This window comes from Serinus canaria, chromosome 26 (genome assembly GCF_022539315.1).
Source record: "Serinus canaria isolate serCan28SL12 chromosome 26, serCan2020, whole genome shotgun sequence".
Lineage (NCBI taxonomy): Eukaryota > Metazoa > Chordata > Aves > Passeriformes > Fringillidae > Serinus > Serinus canaria.
Genome location: NC_066339.1, coordinates 6,102,993 through 6,124,516, shown reverse-complemented (window position 1 = coordinate 6,124,516; position 21,524 = coordinate 6,102,993). Strand labels below are relative to the sequence as shown.

The window sequence follows — 21,524 nt, the reverse complement described above, 5'->3', positions numbered from 1 at the left end:
GCCAGAGCACGCCCCAGAGAGAGGAGTCAGGAAGTTTTATGAAGTGGTGACACTGTAAATCACAGAAAAATCTCTTATACCAGCAAAAGCCAAATGACATTTCTGGTTCTGCTTTCTTCTCAGCATCAGCAGAAGGAAAGAGCAAGCGGAGATATAGGAGGGTTTAAAAGTGGAAAGCAGCTCTGAAGACATCTAATGAAGATGGATTCAGGATGCTTTGATATGTTCAAATTCTTACAGCCACTGAAAGTTTCTCACACAAGTTTTAGGATTCACTTTGCACAGAACTATTCCCGTGTCCAGCATACAACTCTGAACATCCCAACCCTAAAGATCAGGACACGCTGAGCGTGCCTGAGCTCCTGAGCTACTCTGCTACACCAGTGCAGATTACAAATGTTACTGGGGGAGGCTGGCTTTGGGGAGGGCTACCCAGGACCTGACATTCAGAAATTGGCGTCATTTTTTAATAATTCCATTGAATTATCAGAAGTGAGACCCTGAATTGGATGGATCTGGTTGAGGTTCAGTTGTATCTTAGGAGAAATGTCAGCAGTGAAATTGTGGTTAAGCAGTGGAACAGGCTGCCCAGGGAAGTGGTGCAGTCACCATCCCTGGAAGTGTTCCAAACAGGAGCAGATGTGGCACTTTGTGATATGGTTTGGTGGGCACGGTAGGATTCAGTCACAGGCTGGACTCAAGATCTTGGAGGTCTTTTCCAAGCTGAAGAATTCCATGGTCAGGGTCCTGCTTTCAGAGCTTCTAGAACCAGATCATTGATTTGTTGAAATGTTGAGGATTTGGAGGTCTTTCCCTATTTTTATTTGGTTTTTTTTCCTTAAGAAAGTCTTGGGTTTAGAGCTCTGGGTAGGAAGGCTCCTGGAAAATGGCCCCAGGTCATTGCTGGCTGTACCAAGTCCCTTATTTTAAGGCACATGAGGCCCCCCAACACACATACCTTGCTCATAGCGACTCATCTGGGGGCTCAGCTCCTGCCCCTGGCAATGCAACCCCGGCAGCCCCCGGGCCCCTCCTGACACACCCCGGGCCCCTCCTGACACACCCCGGACCCCTCCTGACACACCCCGGGCCCCTCCTGACACACCCCGGACCCCTCCTGACACACCCCTGCACACCCACGGCTCGGGGAGGCTGCGGGGGTCCCACTGCGGGGGTGCTGCGGCCACCGGCCACCCCCACCGTGCGCTGCCCTCTGCCCCGGGCTCCCGCACGCTCTCCCCGTGCCCAGCTCCGCTCCCTCCCGGCTCCCCGCGGCCGGTGCCGCTCGCTCCGGGTGACACCTGCCGGCGGCTGTGCGGGCGGGCGGCGGGCGGGGACGCGGCCGAGCGCGGGGAGCCCCCGCCGCCCCCCGCCCCGCGCCGCCGCCCCTCCGCGCGGGGCTGTCCCCGGCCCCGCCGATCGCCGCTCTGCGCCGGGCGGTGCCGACTATCGCTGCCATCGCTGCCATCGCTGCCACCGCTCCCCGCCGCTCTCCGCCGCTCCCCGCCGCTCTCCGCCGCCGCCCCGCGCCCGCGCACTCCGCGCAGCCCCGCGCTCCGCTCCCGGCAGCCGCATGGCCGCGGAGGCACCGGGCGGGCGGCCGCGGCCGGGAGCGCCCTGCGGAGGTGAGGGGGTCCGCCGGGAGGGCGGGGGGCGGGAGGGGAGCGGCCCCGGGGTGCGGGGGACACCGGCCGGGGGTGCGGGGGACACCGGCCCGGGGGTTCACCTGCGGGCGGGGCGGGGGCAGCGGGGGCAGCGGGTGCCCCCGGCCGCTCCCACCCCGTGCCCCGCTCCCCTCCCGCCTCTAGCTGCTGCCGCTGCCGGCCCGTGGCCGCACAGCCCGTGCCAGCCCCGCACGGCCCCGCACGGCTCCGCACGGCCCGTGCTGCCGGCGCTCAGCGCGGTGCCGAGCCGCCGGGGAGGCGATGGCGAGCCCCGCTCGCTCCCGTTGGTATCGCTGTGACTTTATGGAAGTCATCAACTCCGGCTGCGGCGCGGCTGTCACCGCCCGGAGCTGCCCGGCAGAGCAGGGCAAGGCTGGCTCGCTCCGATTCGGGCTTGTGCTTATTCACTTAAAGGAGATTCGACAGCAAACGGATCAATGAGCGAGGCTGCCGGGTCTCGGAGCGTGCCGAGCCCAACTTCTGAGCGGGGATGAGAGGGATGCTGAGGCGGTGTGCAGACAGGACTGGTAAGAGCTGCCAAGGAGCAGGGCGAGCCACAACAGCAGGACGAGGGGGAAAGAGAAAGGCGGTGGGAAGGAAGGAGAAGAAGATAGGGAAAGATCGGTTTAAATCCAATTGATTTCTTTTTCTTCCTGAACGTAGCCTCCCGCCCTGGCCAAGGTGCTGGGTGTGGGTTCGTGATGCTGGAGGAATAGCTCGTTTTCCTGCCCAGAAGGAATCCCTCCTGCCCTGTCCCCGCCTGACCGGGAGCCAGGAGGGACACACAGGGAGCTCCGGGATGGAGCCGTGAAGTTCATCCCCTGCTTCCCCCCCTGCATCTCCCCCTAGGCACATTAGCATGCAGGGTAGGCTCTGGCGTGTATTTAACGGCTCCATTTGCTCTGGCAGCTCACAGCGCCCTTCCCAGCCCGCCCGGCTCTGCCTCCCGGAGCCGCCGCTCCAGCCCCGGGATCCGGGAGCGGGGCCGTGCCCAGCTGGGCTGGGCAGCGAGGGCACAGCGAGCGGTTGGAAGGGGAGGGGGCAGCGCCAAGCGAGCTCAGGAGAGAGGCAGCGAGAGCCTCCGTCTCGGCAGTAATGAGGGAGAAGCTGTTTAGTCATCTCTCTATATATACTTTCACAATGATGATCACATTTACTGATGGCTTCTGACTGCATTCAGAGAGGGAGTCAAGAGGCAGGCAGCACAGCTCACCTTTCATCCTGAGGAGTGCCTGCTCCCCTTTCCTCCCCGCTCCCCAGATTTAGCCCTACTTTTGGGCACCGAGTGTCTTTCCCTTCCAGGTAAGGCAGCCCTGCAAGATGGGGCTCTCGGGGCTCGCCGGGAGGAGGGAGGGGAGAAGTTTGCATGCATTTATCCCAAGCCTGTTGCTTTTGCTCCTGAATCTCCCCAACAGACTGAGGGAGTGAGTGTTTTGCAGAAAGTTTTATTTTCTGGTGCTGCTGCGAAGGGGAAGGAATGTGTGGCTGACAGAAGACACCGAGGCTTTGGCTGAGATATTTTGCTCTGATGCAAAGGTCTCTTTGCTGCCTGAGCCTGACCCAACAAGGACAGGAGAGGGAAGAAGGAATGATCTCCAGGCTCTCCACTCCCATTAGCAGGGTCTCATCGAGACACTTGCAGTGTGTTTATCCGATTTCAGATCAGCCCTGTCTGCCTCTAGAAAGGGAAACACTGAGATTTTTGGTTTGTCTCTGCTCTCTTGAGATGATGAAGAGACATTGATCAGTGTGGAGCGACAGTGGTAAGAATCCATCCTTTATTTCTGGACCCTTTGGCTGAACAGTCATCACTGTTCTCTGCCTGGTTTTCCTCCTGAGCTGTCGGGACCCAGGCTGGGTCAGGATTTGGCTGCCAGGGCTTTTTGGGGCTTTTTGGGGTTTTCTGGGGTGCCCCCAGAGCAGCTGCAGCGGAGCCAGTGCTGCTCAGGAGGGACCCAGCGGGGTCAGGAGTGCTGGGAGGGCACAGGGAGCTCCTGCTCAGCCTTTTCTCCCAAACTGGCTTGGCTGCTTCGTTGTCCCCACAGTTATCTAAAGAAAACAGATTCTTTTCTCTGCAGATACTTTTTTAAATCAGGAGGCAAATGATTCTATGTTGTGTACCAGGTCTTCTAAATGTCATCAGCAGGGTCCTGGTCTGCTGTGAACCAGTTCCTTTTAAATTACATGCAGAAATTATGGTAATTAAAATTAGAAATATGGATATAGCTAAATATATGCTTGTTAGAATTAGAGTGTGTCTGTTTTCTATGAGAGCTCCAGACACTGTCAACAGAACATTAGATTTTGAGTCCAGCCAATTGCTTTCCAGCCTAAACAGACTGGTAGGCAGTTACCAAAATCCAAGCAGGCAGAAAAGGGGGATTCTTTCTACATTCTGGAATTCTACATTCTAGATAAACTGGTTGCTTCATCTTTTTTTGACTCGGTTTAAGTTGTGCAGGTCAGAATTATAAATCCAGTCCATTCTCTCTCTCCCAATTTTCTTCCACTTCCTGGAGGGAGTGGTAGAGTTCCAAGGACTCATGGACAAGAAAAAGCAAAACCTCTGCAAGAGGGATTTCACTTCTCACTTGTGGTCCTTCGGATGATTTTCAGCTGAAAAGACTCCTCTTGTCTGTGTTTTGAGGCTCAAATGGGGCAGATTCACTGTAACTCTGAGAGTGAAGCTGGCTGTGCTCCGTCCTTCTAACCAGCAGCGTCTCTTGGACCCAGAGAAACGGGAACTAAACTTCACAGAAGAATTCCCCTTTCTTTCTCTTTTGCTTTAATCTCCTGTCCCTTTCACAGCTGAGGTATTTATAGCTTCCCCACATATACTGCCAGCATGGAAGGACCCATTTTATCTTTCAAAAATTGATTTAAAAATGTGTAAGTCACTTATGAGTTACCAGTGCTTTATTGGAACAATTATATGTGAAGTATTTATAGTGCCTCAGCAGCTAATGTAGGTAACCTGGAATCCACAGCCAAAGTTATAAAAGTACAGAAGAGATTTCTAACGTGGGTCCCCTGAGAAATCAGGGGAGATGAGGATCCAACGTGCTGGAACTGGTCAGGTCACCAGTCAGTCCTGGAGAAGGACGCTGGTGATGGTGCTAAGTGAAATTAAAACCCAGGGAAGAGAGTTTGCCAGCAGGGAAAGCAGGGACAAGATGCCTTGTCTCATTTTCTCGATTTTTTTGCAGGTATATATTTGGTGATTAATGGATGAAACAATCCTTATTTTGCTGCCTCCTGTTCTTTAGCGTTCCATGAACGTTACAAGATCCAGCACTGGTGGTGGAAGGGTGCAGTGTGAGCCCCTGGAGATGCCCTTTCAGCTGGAGCTTTCCAAAGCCAGGCAGAGCTCTGGGCTGAGCTCTGCCTCTTCAGGCAGGAAATTCCCGGGGGGACAGAAAGAGTGGTGGTGCTTTGTGACACCCAGCAGTTCTTTGGAGGGAAATCCTCTGAGATGTTTGCTCCAGGGCCGTGCAGATAAGCAAAGTGTCTCCTTGGGAGGAGCAGCACTGTGGGTTATTTATTATATGTTCTGTAATTACCAAAGCTCTTCAGCAGCAGCAAGATGCTCGCACGAGGGATCTCAATTGTCCTTTAGACAGTAAAATTGCATAGGAAGATGCTCCACATTAAGGTGATGAATGTTAATTTGTCCTGAAGAGGGAGAGCATTTCAGTGAGCACTTCAGGCTTTTTCACCACAGACTCATTCCATCATTTTTTATTCAGTATTTTGATGGCCCATTGGAATCAATCATGCTGCAGCCTTCCTGGCTGGAATGGCAGCTTTCATGGAAGTTAAAAACTTTAGAGTAAAACTGCCTACAAAGATACAATTAGGCTTTGAGGGCCTGAGTCAGTGGAATCAATGGAATTTCCATTGATAAATTGGCTTTTGATAGGGCTCCTAATGCATCTTATATGATAATGGCACCTTTCTTCAGATAATTTCATAGTAGAATTAGAAAAGCACTGGGGAAATGGAAGTAAAAGCAAGTTAAAACAAAAGTTAAAGACTGTAAGAACTCTGACCCAAGACCAGAAAGATAAAACAAAATCATGGCTAGATCAGAACACAGAAACTACTCAAACTTCAAGAGATTGTTGGCCTCTGGTAGCTGAGGCTCTGGACAATTTGGGATATTCCTCATCTAGAACTCCAAGAATGCAGTGAATGTATTTGCTTTCAGCTTAGGAGTCCTTCAGTTCTGCAGCTGAAGGATTCTGCCCCTGTTAGCCAGGAAATAAATAAAGCATTTTCCTGCTGGGAAGAAATTCTCCAGCTTTGGGGCCTTCCTTCATTCCGATGTTCTCGGTATCTGGCAGCTGAATCCATCAGCCTTCACACCTGGGACTGGAGCTTACTGGTGCTCAGGTATTCTGAACAATGTTTCCCCCAAAAATCAGAATTTTCCTCTGGTCCACTGGAGGGCTGCAATACAAACCCCACCTCTGAAAGAAAGAGAGCAGCAGGAGACTATTGCTGGGGCCAGGCCATGCATTAAAGATGGACAAGAACTGCTGAAAACAGATAAAAATTTCCATTTCTTTCAACTAGAGATGTTCTTAGGGCAAGATTCAGAACATCCTGAACTTGTCTAGGACTGGAAATGCAGTTAAGCCCAGTTGTGGGCTCTAGTGGTGTATGATTCCACTGCAGGCTGATTCCAGTGGAGTTCCCAGCTCTTTCTTGACAGCTGTAGTTAAACTGATGAGCACAGGAGGCTTACACCTGGGGAATTATGGATTAGTCTTGTTTGTGAGGAAGCAAATATAAATTACTGTGTTTATGCTACTTTTAAAATGCTTTTAATGAGGAATCATTTGCTATTCAAAGTTTCAATCTACAATAATGCCATAACCCCGCTGAGCTGACTATCATGTGCCTTGTTCAGCATCACTCTCCCGCAGAGGGTGGAAACTCTCGTGTCCGTGCTGGTCCTGGGCTCTTCCACCCAGCGGGGCCGGGCGTGACCGTGTGCTGTGTTCTCTTCTCTCCTGTGTTCTAGATGGAACTGGTGTGACTCCCTGCAGCTCCCAGCAGCCTCCCCAGCCCCATCTGCACTAACACGGCCCGGGCTCACCATGGCAGCAGGAGTGGCAGCGTGGTTGCCCTTCGCCAGGGCGGCTGCCATAGGATGGATGCCAGTGGCCAACTGCCCCATGCCGCTGGCTCCCACAGAGAAGAACAAGAGGCAGGATGAGCTGATCATCCTCAACGTGAGCGGCAGGCGCTTCCAGACCTGGAGGACTACACTGGAGAGGTACCCGGACACTCTCCTGGGCAGCACGGAGAAGGAGTTCTTCTTCAACGAAGACACCAAGGAGTACTTCTTTGACCGGGACCCCGAGGTCTTCAGGTGCATCCTCAACTTTTACAGAACTGGCAAGCTGCACTACCCCAGGTACGAGTGCATCTCCGCCTACGACGAAGAGCTGGCCTTCTACGGGATCCTCCCCGAGATCATCGGGGACTGCTGCTACGAAGAGTACAAGGACAGGAAGCGGGAGAACGCGGAGCGGCTGATGGACGACAACGACTCGGAGAACAACCAGGAGGGCTCCATGCCCTCGCTGAGCTTCCGGCAGACCATGTGGCGCGCCTTCGAGAACCCCCACACCAGCACCTTAGCCTTAGTCTTTTACTACGTCACCGGGTTCTTCATCGCCGTCTCGGTGATCACCAACGTGGTGGAGACCGTGCCCTGCGGCTCCGTGCCGGGGAGCAAGGAGCTGCCCTGCGGGGAGCGCTACGCCGTGGCCTTCTTCTGCCTGGACACGGCGTGCGTGATGATCTTCACCGTCGAGTACCTGCTGCGGCTGTTCGCGGCGCCCAGCCGCTACCGCTTCATCCGCAGCGTCATGAGCATCATCGACGTGGTGGCCATCATGCCCTACTACATCGGCCTGGTGATGACCAACAACGAGGACGTCAGCGGGGCCTTCGTCACGCTGAGGGTTTTCAGGGTTTTCAGGATTTTCAAGTTCTCCCGCCATTCCCAAGGCCTGAGAATCTTGGGCTACACTTTGAAGAGCTGTGCCTCCGAGCTTGGCTTTCTCCTCTTTTCCCTCACTATGGCAATCATCATCTTTGCAACTGTGATGTTTTATGCGGAGAAAGGGTCCTCGGCGAGCAAATTCACCAGTATTCCTGCTTCCTTTTGGTACACTATTGTAACCATGACAACGCTGGGGTGAGTATTACTTTTCCTTTTCCTGAGCAGCAGGCAAGCGGGTACGGGGAGCTTGACTTCAGCTCCTCCTCAGCGTTTTCCTGGGTGCATGTTCGAGAAGGGGCTGGAAGTGTTCAGGGCTTGGTTATTCTTTGCCTTACAACTTCTGCAATTTGTGTGCGGTTGTATGAACCAGAAAAAGCTCTCACACCCACCTGACAAATGCTCGGCACCACGGTGAGGGAGTGCAGGAGGAGCAGAGTGCTGGGTAGCAGGTTCTGATTCATTCCTGCAGGAGAAAAGCTGACCCCAGTGCAAGGGGCCGGAGAGGAGCTCTGCTCTCTCTGACATTGGCTCCAGCCATGCGTCTCACACAAAGCTGCTGATGGGTCTCTTGTGTCTCCTTGCAATGTCAGCCCTTGTCTCGCCCCTTGACTTGCCAGGAATTACAGATTTGCTGAATTCAAGTGGATGTTGTGGGTCACTGTACTGGAATACTCAGTGATGGGCAGGATGTGATCTGGTTTTTACTCGGCTGAGCAGGAAAGGGCTTCTTGTCTGTGCTTAGCTGTGAGTTTGAGAACCCAGCGTGCTGTGGCAGCTGCAGTGGAATTTCCAACATTCCCACGGACAGGTACAAAGATAATGAAATCAAAGCAAGGGGAATGCAGCCTGGAGGGCTCTTCCCCCCTTGGATTTCATGTCACAGATGTTGCGACTGAGATTACAGATTTGCACTTCTGCTGCTGTGAACTAAAACCCCTGGGAGCAGAATGGCCAAACCCTCACCTTGACAAGGTTGTGTAGAGGAAAGTGGGCATTGCAGGCTGCTGCTTGGGGCACACACAGAGCCAGGATCGAGGGCAATCTCCTCATCCCACACATCACAGCAGTACAGGAAATCTGGAGTTACTTTGCAGAGAGTTTTCCCACCGGAGAGTTCACACGGTTTAATACCCAGATGGAGACAATTCTCCTCCTTGTACCGCAGTGACCACATTTTCTCTAAACTGCTTTTGATTTTAAACACTTCTCCGTGCCTATTATACATGAACAGGCTCACAGTAGCACTTTTCAATTATTAAAATCATAATTCAGCTGTCAGAAAGGCGCCGAATCTGGGCATATGACAACTGGAAGTCTGAATTTCTTCATTAAGTGCAAGTGTAGAACCTGTTTGTCATAGTCACCTAAAGATCTCTTATTCTTCCTTTTTAATAACGAAGCAAAGTTTGCAGGTTTATGGCAAAAGCTGTTCCTTCCCCCGGGGAAGGCAAAACTTAGAAATCAAAGCTGGGCTTTGCATCCCAGCCTTGCCCCAGCTCAGCTTTCCACGTTTTGACTGGTCCATACTGGTCAGCTCCCCCCTCCTGTCCCCACCACGGGATCTGACCAGGGACACCTGCCTAGGGGGGCTCCTTCAGGTGTGTCTGCACAAGGGGAGAAAATCCAGCTCTGTTTCCAGGCTCCCCTCAATAATCATCACACCATCCTGGCACAGACACAGCCTGCACCCTCTCACTCTCACACACAGCCTGCACCCTCTCACACTTGGGCACGTGTGACCCCTGTCACATCCTTGTGACAGGAGCTGGGGTCAGGGGCTGGCCTGGGTGGGCTGGGAACAGCCCCAGGATGTGCAGAATGTTCTGGAGAGCAGCTGGGGCTCTGCTCCCCCCAGGGCTGGGTTTGGGTCCCTTCCCTCCTTTCTGAGCACAGGGACAAACGCAGTGCTCCCAGGGACCTCAGTGTTCTCAATCTGCTGCAATCACAGAAATCACAGAGGAACGGGTGCTGGAAATGAGCTGACATGGATTTAAGAAATGAGACATTTAAACGTGGCTTTGTAAGGGTTAACTGGGAAGGGACCTAGAAAGAGCTGCAAAGTCTGAAAACTGAGCCTTCTGGTACTACTGATTTGGGACTTCCAGGTTGTTTGCACCTTCTGACTCCCCCTGTGTGGGGTGGGGAGTCATCAACCCTCCTGGGGCAGTTCACCCTCCAGGGCTAACCCTCCTGGCCTCCTTCATCTCCCCAAAAATCCTTCCAGCTCTGACAAACTGGCACTTTCAGACAATATTTCATATACATCTCTCTTCAGAAGTCCTTTCATCTGTTTGGAAGGATCTTGTTGCTAATGAGAGTCCTGGCAATTCCTCCTGCAGAGAATGCAGCCAAGGTCCCCAACGTGCTCCCAGCCCATCAGCCTTGCCCTCCTCAGTGCTGGCCACTTCACTGCTTGGGTTTCAGCAGCACTCAGAGCTTTTATCCAGAGCTTAAATATTCCCTGCCTTTTGCCCTTAATAATTCAGCCAGCATTTAAAACAAGAAACTAAGAAGCACGACAGTTTTTAACTCAAAATCATATATATATATATATACACATATATATATAGTTTGTTTTCACCACCAATACATTTAAACCCAGCTGAGTGCAGCTTTCCCTGAGGCTGGAATCCCACCATTGCTGTGCCATTGCTGTGCCTTAGAGGAGGGATCTAGAAGGTGCAGGATAACTTTTTCCCTGTTCCTAGGATTAGCTCCATTTGTGTAAAACCAAAGTTTGCTTACAACAAACACAGCAGGAGACCATTAACCCTCCCCTGTCCTGTGCACCAGCTGCCCTCCCAGATTCCCAAGTATCTTTGAGATTCAATCACATTTCCCTACAGACCCATAAATAAAATGCAATCAAAGTGCATTTCTCCCTGAAGGTGAAGCCCAGCACCAATAAATGAGCCCTGGTTTTGGTGGGGTTGCCATGCAAATCAGCCTAGAGAAATTCAGGATGACCTGCAGGCTCCTTAGGCAGTTAACAGCCCAGGGAGACAGGTACAGCAGCTTTTCAGGAGTGGGAAACAAAGCAAAGGAATTGAATTATCCTGACCCTGCATCTCCAATCCCTCTGCTGTGCTCATCAGCCCTGCTTTAACAGAGGCTGTTTTTAATTCAACACCATTTAAATTTTGCTCAGGAGGCTTTATAATGAAAGCATTATTCTTGGGTGCATCTTAAATCAATCTGAATTACTGAAACAACGACTCAAAATTAATTCAAAATCAGCTCTCCAATTCATGCAGAAACATTTGTCTCAAGAGGCCAACAGCTCCCCATCTCCTCTCTGGTCCCTGGGCCCTGCCTGTGTCCTGCAGGGGTCGGGACCCTGCCCCAGCTCAGGTGCTGCCATGAGCAGCAGTGCCAGCCCACCCCAGCCCCTCACCTCTGTCCTGGCTTTTGGCCAGTTCAGTGTGCAGGGGGTTCACATCCCTGCAGAAATGGGTGAATCAGTCTGAACTTGGTTCCCTTGGTGCAGTGCATTGGTTCTCATGGAATCACACAACGGGTGGGGTGGGAAGGGACCTTAACCCAGCTCATTCCAACCCCTGCCATGGGCAGGGGCACTTCCCAGCAGCCCAGGCTGCTCCCAGCCCCACCCAATATTCAGTTTTATTCACTTTTAGGGAGCAGTACAGGTGGGGAAGCCTCAGCTTCTCCATCATGCTCAGCACAAACACGAAACCTCTGCCCCCACTAAACCCCAGGCCAGTTTGGCCCAGAGAAAGTTTTTCTAAGCATTTTACAGCTGTTTTCATTTAATCTGACAGCAGCAGTACGTCTCAGACTCCTAGGCAGTGTCCATCACCTGCAGCAGAGGCATCAAATTGTAGCTGTGAAAACCTGAGTGCCACAGAAATCTTCCTGCAGCTCCTGCTGGGCAGGGCAGCCAGCCTGGGAGGGAGCAGAGTCCTGGGATGGGGGTCTGGAAGGGACCCCAGAGCCATGGCAGGGACACCTCCCACTGTCCCAGGTGCTCCTCAATGTCCAGCCTGACCTTGGGCACTGCCAGGGATCCAGGGCAGCCACAGCAGCTCTGGGCACCTGTGCCAGGGCCTGCCACCCTCCAGAGAACAATTCATCATTCCCAGTGTCCCATCCAGCCCTGGCACCTGGGGGCTGAGCCAGGACAGGGATGGAGTGTGAGCAGGGCCGTGGCACCTGGGGATGGAGTGTGAGCAGGGCCCTGGCACATGGGGGCTGAGGTGGCAGAGCCGTGCCAGCCGGGCTGAGCCCCGAGCCCACCAGAGCAGCGCTGATCTCTGCACAGCCAGAGCACTGGGGCTGCTAGTAACCTTCATTCACCCTCCTCACACACACCAAGAGCACTCTGCAAAGGCAGGAAAATAATAAATCATCTCTGGAGCACTGCCATTCCCGGCTCCTCGGGAAAGATTGCTGTTTGGGCCAGGAGAGCCTGTGCGTGTCAGGACTTTGGGAGCTGCCATTAAACTGGATCAGGAACAGCTTCCCAACAGAAACACCACTTTGCATATTTAACATAACCAGTGGGAGGATGGATGGGATGTGGGGAGTTTCCTTTGTGAGGAAGGAGCTGGAATTTCATCGCTCTCACCATCTCCCACACAGTCAATTCCTTATGTCCACGGGCCAAAGAGCTGCTTGAATTTAATACACTGAAAGTCCAAGCAAGCCAGGAGCTGATGGAGCTACACAAAGAGGCCATTTCCTTGAGCTTTCATTCTCTTCACTGCAGCCTCATCTCAAACAAAACCTGTATCAGTTTTCTTCTCCTAATGGATTTACAGATATTGTGTGCGAAATGTCTTTGCATCAGAAACTACAGATGGAACCTCTTCCCTTCACTATCTTGATATAAATCTCAGGCAAGCATCTCATTTCTGAGCTATTTGTATTCACCAGAACCCCAGAAGTATTAAAATACCTTTATTCATTCTTAGAGCAAGTGGAATTCAGTGGATTTTTTTTTATCTCTCAAAAAAAATTATCCATCCTCACGCTTTTTGTGGCTTTGGATATTTGTAACAGTTGCACGTATGTGCAAAAGCACCATTTTTAATGTGCAAGACAAAATAACTTGCCTTTAGGGTAACTCATTGTGTGAGAAGTGAATTATTTTGAATAAGGCTAAGAAATGGTGCTGACTAAAATTGTAACGTGACTGCTAAATTTACCAGTGGAAGCCTTGGCAGGGATGCATCTATAGCAACTGATTTACAGATTTTTTTTCTGATCTCCTCTTTCTTTTTTCCCCCCCTTTTCTTTCTAACCTGCCTCACAGTAAGTGCCTGAGAAGAACAGATTAAAGATACCATTGCATTTTCTTTGGAGATGAAGGGAAGTGATTGGCGTGCTGACTGGATCTGGGCTATTTTTAGTCTCATAAAACGATAATTTCATAACGGAGCTGACCCAGTAAAAGTAATCAGTTTACAGACATCAGCTGACAATAAGGCACAGAGTGGCCACTGCCAGCCAGAGAGCAGGGAGAGGGGAAGAGAAGGAAAGGCCCTGAGACAAATTAGCCCAAAGTAATTAGGTTCCTTGGCTGATTCCAGCCCATGGGTGTGTGCAGGGAGAGGAGCACGGGAGCTGCTGAGTCTTGGCAGCCCCTCTGGCAGGAGCTGGGTGCTGCCAACACCCATCTTCATCCTCACAGGGCACCTGGGCACCACATCCTCACCAGCCCTGCTCCCCTGGCACGGGATTGGCACAGGGGCTGTGCCAGGGATAAACCCACACCTGGTCTGAATGCCAGGAAAATAACAGGAGCTGGTTTAGCTGCCATTTCTTAAGGGATCTGTGCTTTCAAGGATGGAGTGACTGGACAAGGGGGAATGGCTTCACAATGCAGGAGAGCAGGTTTAGATTGGACACTGGGAAGAAATTCTTCCCTGGGAGGGTGGGGAGGTCCTGGCAGCTGTGGCTGCCCCTGGATCCCTGGAAGTGTCCAAGGCCAGGATGGACATGGCTTGGAGCAGCCTGGGCCAGTGGAAGGTGTCCCTGCCATGGCAGAGGATTGCATCAAGATGGTCTTTAAAGCCTTTTTTCCACCCCAAAGCAATCTGTGACTCTGGGATAGCTGTGGCCAAACCCAGCCTGCTTCCAGGCCGTGTCCCAGGCACTGTGATGGAAGCACCTTCAGCCAAGCTCTGATTTCCTGGACACACAGTGCCTGCAGAAGCTGCTTGTGTCTATTTAGCTGTTTGCCACTGCTCCATCAGAACACACTCAAGGGCTGTAATTCACCTCCTAAAGTTACAACTAAGTGTGGAAGAGTTATTTTAAAATCAATATCTAACAGAATGCCATTGTTCCAACATTTAAACCTGTTGGGAAATTACCAGGAGGCATGTGGCAAGTCAAATCACTGCCTGCCAGAGGAGGAAACAATTCATTACTGCTGCTAAAGGTGCAAGTTTGCACTGCCTTTGCATGCAAAGGTGCAAGTGCCTGTGGCTCCCTTTGCCATCCAACAGTCACAAACTGCTGCTGTTTTTCTCATCCTGCCTGTAGATACAGGGTTCCACATCAGATGGGAAAACAGCAGATGATAAAATCTTGAGTCATTTTCAGCCTTTAATATGCAAATGTGCAGCCTTGATAACAAGACTGCACCCCAGCACCAGGCAGCCCGTTTTCCCCATTGTTTACCAGGGAAAAACACTTCTCACTATTATTTAATTTTGCTTATTTTCTCATGTATCTCATGATACATGTATCATGTATCATGTATATTCTCATAGAATCCCAGAAGGGTTTGGGTCGGAAAAATCTCATCAGTTCCCACACCCTGCCACGGGCAGGGACACCTTCCATTGTCTCAGGTTTCTCAGAGCCTTGGACACCTCCAGGAGTGGGGCCACAATCCCCAATTCCATCTCTGCATGCTCCACATCCACTGCTGGGGTGTGACTGGAGACAACCTGTGCACATCTCCCTCTGTGTTTGTATGATCTGGAGCACAGGGGAGCCATCCTCCTCAAATATTAATTACAGTCACTGTGCTGAGAACAAAAATAGCACTTTATTTTTCAATGGGAAAGGACTGAGCAAGCCAGCTCTTCTCACAACCTGGGCAGAAATAAGCTGGCTTCAAAGGGAAAGCTGGAGTGAGGGAAAGCTGCTCTGAGCTGCTTTCTCCTGAGTCCTGAGACTCTGGGGCCTTGGCTGGGATCAGGAATGCTCTGTGGAGCAAAGCCAGCCCCGTGTCCCTGCTGCAGTTTGGCTCCCAGAGCAGAGCACGAGGAGTGACCCCTGGGGATGGCAGGGGCACTGCAGGGCCCCCAGCGTGCTCCCAGTGCTGCTGGGCACTTGGGCACTGGGCCAAACTGGCCTCCGGTGCCTCCTGCCAGGGGGTGCAGGGGGTGCCTGGCCTCTGCTCCTGCTGGCCTGGCAGTGCAGGGAGAAACTGATCCTTCCCTGCCATTGAGCTCAAAACTCATTCTCAATCACAATCCTGCTTTAGTGGGGCTTTTCTGATGTTTACAACGCTTCTTGGGCTTTGTCATCAATATTAATGTGAGAAAAGCTCTGCTTGCTTCTCTGTGCCTCTTGTGAGGGAAGATGGAACAGGCTCTGACAGCTCCCTTACTCCACTGCAGCAGAGCCTTTTCTAGTAATCACTGTCTGCAATGAGTAGAAACAGCACCTAAATTTACCACGTTGAGCACGAATCAATGGAGCATTATTGCCAACACACATTCCTCACTGTCACACATCTCACTTGTGCTGCTGCTTCGGGAAGATTTAAAACCCTGTCTCCCACCCAGCCTTGCACCTGAGGTACCCTTCCTCCCAGCCCCACTCTCTTAGCCCTGCATAATGAACCAAAATATGAAATTCCCAGCTTCTGCCGTGCCTGGGTGTGCTCAGCCCTTCCCCAGGAGCTCAGGATTGTGTGCAGATGGGCAATCACGGGCAGGAGGCAATCACAACTCCTCCTTGGTGCCTCTTTGGTTCTCCTGCCCACCTGCATCTGCCCAACCGTCTGTTCATCAGTCCTGGAGCATCCAGCACGGTGCAGGATGAGTCCCACTGAGTCAGACACTGCCTCAGTTCATGAAATGAGCTGGCAACACATTCCAGCCTTGGCACACTCCATACAGAAGATTTCAGCCCTCTTCGATGTTTCTCTGCTAGAGAGGAATGGCAGGACAGATTAAATAATAGAAACAGCCATTCGGCAAGGCAGCTGTTGAATGAAAACATGGGAAATGGATGAAATTGGGTAAAAGTCATCCTCTAGCCAAGGGTCAGGGCGAGCAGTAAGCTGGGCTGAAGGGATCCAAGACTTTGGGCTGCAGAGGGCTGAGCAGGATGAATTCCACCACTAATGAGCTTAGTGAATAAGCTCATTACCTAATGAGCTCTATTGAACAAGCTGGAATTCCTGCCTGGGGAAAGCCCTGCCTAGCTCCAGCATAGGTGAACAGCTCCATCAGTTTGCACACACAGGCTCCTGAGCAAACCCAGGCTCACAGCAGAGCCCTTCCCCAAGGAGGGGGTGTCAGGAAGGATCAGCAGAGAGCAGAGGCTCTTTTCCAGTTCTGTCCTTTCTGCACAATTTGGGATCTGGACGAGGATGCACCAACACGACTCGTCACCTCTCACACGTCCTGGTAACTTTCCTTCAGCATTTACATCAGGTCCCTCCCGCTAAGGCTCTGCAGAGCTGGGCTGGGAATCCTCCAGAGGACCAAAACTGTATCAAAAACTGCTCCTGAAATGGTTCATCTCTGTGAGTCTCCACTAAAACCCCGGCCTTGCCTTGGTGCCTGGGGAGATCTGCCAGAGCAGATGCCAGTTCTGAGGGTTTGGAAAAGACCCAGAGGAGATCTCACCTGCCCACTGCCCCGTGGACAGGTTACTACCCAGAAAGGCAGGAGTGCCCACAAGGAATGGCCCCTCAGCCCCACCAAGTGAAAGCCTGGTGCAGCTTTCACTTCTCCAGACTTGGAAGTGAAAAGGGAAAATGAGATTTCACAAAAGGAGAAGAGATCTACAGATGAAATCTTCATTTGACTTGACAGAGCAACATTTACATTTATTTGTAGCATTTCCTCTCAGATTTTCAGCACATACTGAAATACTGTCTAAAGCACTCATTTCCTATAGTTGTGCCACTCCAAAACCCTGGCACTGTCCATCATTTGTCTGCTTCCATCTGAGCAGGGCTAAAAAACACTGGAGGAAGAAAAGGGAAGGAAAATCCATGAACTTTCCAGTAACCTAGAATGGCTAGTTTGGTGGGAGAGAAAGATTTTGAGTAGAAAATCGGTGTTGAGGCTTTAAAAATATCAATCTTTAAAGCTCTGCATGTCCTGAAGTGCAGCCCAGGGTAAACAAACACAGGCAGCTCGTTGGACTTGTCAGGATAGATTCACACGAGTGCAGCAGGAAAGTCTGGCACCAAATGTACTGTGAACTGAAAATGAATTTCAGCAGCTTTTGTGATTCCTTTTTTGTCAGAAACAAAGGCTGTGGCTGGAGCTGCTCGTGTGCCATGGCCAGGGGCTCCTGCAGCACAGACCCTGCACTCGGGAGAGGCTGGGGCTGTGTGTCCTTCTGGGGCTTCTGGGAACTTTACAACCAGATCAGCACCAGTGCTTAGGACTCAGACAGAAAGTTGCTCCTGAAGTGCTGGCACCCTCCAAGTGTGATCTGAGAGGGTCAGGAAGCCCTCAAGAGGAATTCAGCCCCTCTTGGAGGCACCTGTGCCTGGCTGGGCTCTGTGAATCAGGTCTGGATCCTGCCCTGGGCAGGCACTGGGAACACCCCAAACCCCTCAAGGGCAGCAGGAAATGAAGCCTGGTTTCCAGAGGTTTGGCTGATGAAGAGATTGCACTCAGCTGTCAGTGAGAGGCCTTTTCCTGCTCCTCCCCACGTGCCCCCCTGCTCACAGCTCACTCAGCGGTGTGGCAGGAGGGCTCTGAACCGAAGGGAAATTGGCTTTTTGCCCACTGTGAGTGATAGGCTTTGTCAGGAATGATCTTTTTAAAGCTGAGTCTTGCCCAGGGCTGTCTTTCAGACAGACAAAACTGTTCTTGAGGCATCACTGTGGGGCTGGAGCTCCCAGCAAGGCCCTGGTCCCACGCAGAGGTGGCTGGGGATGCCCTGGGCTTGTGGCCACAGGCACGGACCCCCAGGGCCAGCCCTGCACATTGCCACGCTGCCATCAGCACTGCAGGGACACGGGACAGGGGGAGAGAACAGAGGTTAAGGACAGATCACTCCTTTCCTTCCCCAAACCCTGTCACTGCACGGGGAGATCTCTCTGCTGACTCCCCACCCGTGCTGTGCTCAGCTCAGGAGCAGCAGGGGCAGCACAGCCCAAAGCACTGTCCCACTCTGCTGCTCGTGCCAGTGCAGCCTCAGGGGGATAATTCCTAAGGCTAAAAACCTCATTTTTAGGGAGTTAGGGAAGGAAAGAGCTGCTCCAGAAGGAGAAGAGCTTCCAAGGGCTGGTCATTTCTGCTGCCTCTTTTCATGATAGGCACCCTCCCAGAATGGCATTCTGTCCCTCCAAGGCACACAGGGGTTTTGTGGTGCTGGTTTGGGGCTGGTTTGGAGGGGCAGTGACGCCAGCAGCTGCCAAGGCTGTGCCCTGGGACAGCTCCAGCTGCCAGAGGTGACTCCTGAGACTGATGTTCTCCCAGCTCACTATTGACTCATGGGCTGGGTAAATGAGATTGGCTTTGGCACCTCATTCCCTTCTCAATCCATCTCCCCTTGTGCTTTTCTCCCCTCCAGCACATGGAAAGGTCAATCAGTTTAATTACAGATGTGGGACACAGCAGCACCCTTTGCAACCCCAAGTGAGCTCCTGCAGCTGGAGCTCCTGCACACTCCCACTCACTTTTGCACCAGCTATAAGAGCAACAGGTTCCTTTGCAGTCAAGAAACCTCTCCACGTATCACTGGACTGATAACAAAAGGAATAAATAACTGCAGAGAAGTGAATTTTAATGACATTTAAAGTCTGTCAGAGCACGCTACAACCATTTATTCAAGTTCACTGCCTTCCTAGATAAACACTGACATCTCTATTTTGCAGGTGTAAAATCCCAGTCAGAGAAAGGCTGAACTCCTGCACAGCCCACACAGTAAAGAGCTCCCTGCACATCTCCCAGTGGAGCAGGGGGCCCGTGCACTCCCTGAGAGTGCAGCTGCACCAGAGCCACAGCCTGAGGCAGCTCTGATCAAAGCATCCCCTGCTTCCAGAGAGACCTTGATGTCCTCAGAGGGTGACCAGAGCAGGTCACCTCCTGCAGACAGGCCAGGGGTGGCACTGAGATCCTCTGATGTGTGTTCAGAGGCTCGGCCTGGCACCTCTCCAGCTGTAATTCCCTTGCTCATCTCTGGAACATCTGTAGGTTCTGCTGCCCAGGTGGGTCACGGCAGTTTTGCTCTCCCATACTCACAGCCCTTTGAAGAGCAGAGGCACAAATCCATTCAGGAGCCCTTTATTGGGGTCAGCAGAGACTGGTGTGCTGTTTCTACCCCTTTAGAGAAGCCCACAAAATTCTACAGGGGCCAAAACAAACAGGAATCCACAACCAGCAGCTGCCTCAGCCTTCCAGAAGGATTCTGTGGCATTCCAGGAACTTGCAGTGCACTATAAACTTCACTTTGAAATAAAGGACACCAGGATTTTTAATTGCCTCCTAACCTTTCATTAATTGTGCTTTATGCAGTGAGCAACATCCCAAGAGCAGGGCTGCAGCCTCAGTGCAGAATGCAAATGGGCCACAATGAGGGGAGGGCACTGAGTGTGCCCAGCCCCAGCCACACGGAGCTCCTGCTCTCACCCACCCCAGCAGGGACTTCCTAATGCTCAGGGGCCTCTGTTTCACTGGAATTCCTTTCAGAGCAAGCAGCCTGTGAGAAGCACTCCTGACACACCACCAATGTTGGCATTTGCTGCTCGGAGAGGCACAGAACAGCTCCACAGAGGGACGGCTTTCGGCAGCTCCCAAAAGTCACTTTGGAAATTTATTTCCATAATGAGTCTAGTGAACAATTGTGTCAGAAAGACTTATTTGCATACCTGCCATTTATGTTTTCATGTAGTTTCTGAACTTCCCATAAACAACAGGCTCTGTGGTGATAAAAGCAATAATCCCAAGGGCAGGAATTTGTGGATGGCCTCAGCTCAGTGCTGCAGCTCCCCAGGGCTGATCCTTCCCTTGTGGCCATCTCATCCTGCCCTTCCCGTGCCCTGGAGCAGCTGCTGGAGCCCCTCAGGATCAGGATATCTCAGCACTGGGATCCCCTGGGGATTGGGATCCCCTTGGGACCAGGACCCCCAGCCCAGCCCGGGGTCCGGGGGCAGCCAGCCCGTGCCAGCCCCCCAGGCCCTGCCCTGCAGAGGGGACTCAGCCCCTGTGCCCAGCAGCAGGCTCAGGTGGCCTCAGCAGGGCTGAGGGTCCCAGAGCCCCCAGGTGCAGCTCCCCCGAGGGGCTCCAGGAGCAGCAGCAGCACCTGAGCCCTCTCGCTGCTCTCCCCGCAGGGCCTGGCTGCAAACATCTCCCAGCAGAAGCCTGGTGGTGTCTCTGGGGGCTCACAGTGCCATTTGCTCTAATTCTGGTTGGCATTTCATTTCACACGCTATTAAATGACCCCCGTCAGAAGGATGGAACAGAAATTTGCTTTAGAAGAGAGAAAAAATAATGTGTGCTTTAGGAGAAAACAAGCTCCTGATTTATTTCCCAGGTGAAGGTACCACATGTGGTGCAGAGCAGCCAGGCAGCCTGACCCAGGGCTGTGCTGGCCATAATTCTGGATCTGGGGACTGTGGCAGCAGTCTCTAATGTCACAGCACACGTTTCTGTGATTATTGGCATTTTCACGCCATCAAGCTGCTCCTACCCAAACAAATGTCTGCCTTTGTTTGTGGGCAGAGCTGAAAAGCTCTCTGTGACAGCCAGGGTGGTACCTGCAGTTCCACAGTGCTGGATGACAGAAGGACAAGTGTGAGGAGTTCCTCTGGACGGTTTTGTGTGAGCCATTCAGCAGTGACACATTCTGGCAGTCACCTCTGGGGGCCGGGGGTGGGCAGCTCCCCTGACACCTCCTGAACCTTTCTGTGAGGGCTGGGAAATGACCTCAGGAGGGGGACCAGGGCACTGAAGGTGAATGTTTCCGTGGGTGAGGAGGAGAGTTGGTCCTGGCACTCAGGGGACCCCTGGGGACAGTGGCTCTGCACGCTGAGAGCAGCCCTGAGCTTTGTGAGCAGAGCTGGGCACACAGGGAGGAGAAGGCTCCTGTAAAACACCTTCCCCTGCCTTTCCATGGGCTTTGGCTCCCACGTGCTGCATTCATCCTCTGTGGTGATTAAAGCTCAGCAAAGTTATTAACACTGAGATTTCCCTCGCTATATCACATTCAAAAATAGACTTTTTACTTGTTTTAGGAAATAACCCCCTTTCCCAAACAGGCTTTCCTAGGGGAAATGCAATACCGAAACCTTGTGAAGGAGTCCATTTGTTTATGGCCAACCAACAATTTAACGAGTGCAGGAAAAATCCAATTTCTGGGGATAAACAGGGGCCGTTATTGGCAGCAATCCCACAAGGCCACAATGGGATGCCCTGGAGCAGCTGCAGGGGACTCCCTCAGCAGCAGCCTGGGGGCTGCAGGGGGATGGAGGGTGGGGCTGTCCCCACCACACCTGAGCTGAGCAGGGCTGGCACAGCAGGGCAGGGCTGGCACTGGGGGGCTCTGAGGTCCCTCCCAGCCCATTCCCTGAGCTCTGGCTGTCTGGCTGTGCCAGGCAGGGGCACAGCAGGGCAGGAAGGTGCCACAAAACCCAGCCCAGCCAGAGGACAGAGCCATTCCCAGAGAAGTCACTC

The 21,524-nt window shown here is 52.4% G+C and overlaps 1 protein-coding gene across 1 annotated transcript in view; it reads left to right on the top strand.

The window, feature by feature from the left end:
* The first annotated feature begins 6,766 nt into the window (after positions 1–6,766).
* Positions 6,767–21,524, top strand: part of KCND3 (potassium voltage-gated channel subfamily D member 3) — an 81,887-nt gene continuing 67,129 nt past the window's right edge. Inside the window, exon 1 of the mRNA XM_030233191.2 lies at positions 6,767–7,875. Within this exon, the coding sequence (XP_030089051.1) occupies positions 6,767–7,875 (1,109 nt within the window). The remainder of the gene's footprint in view (positions 7,876–21,524) is intronic.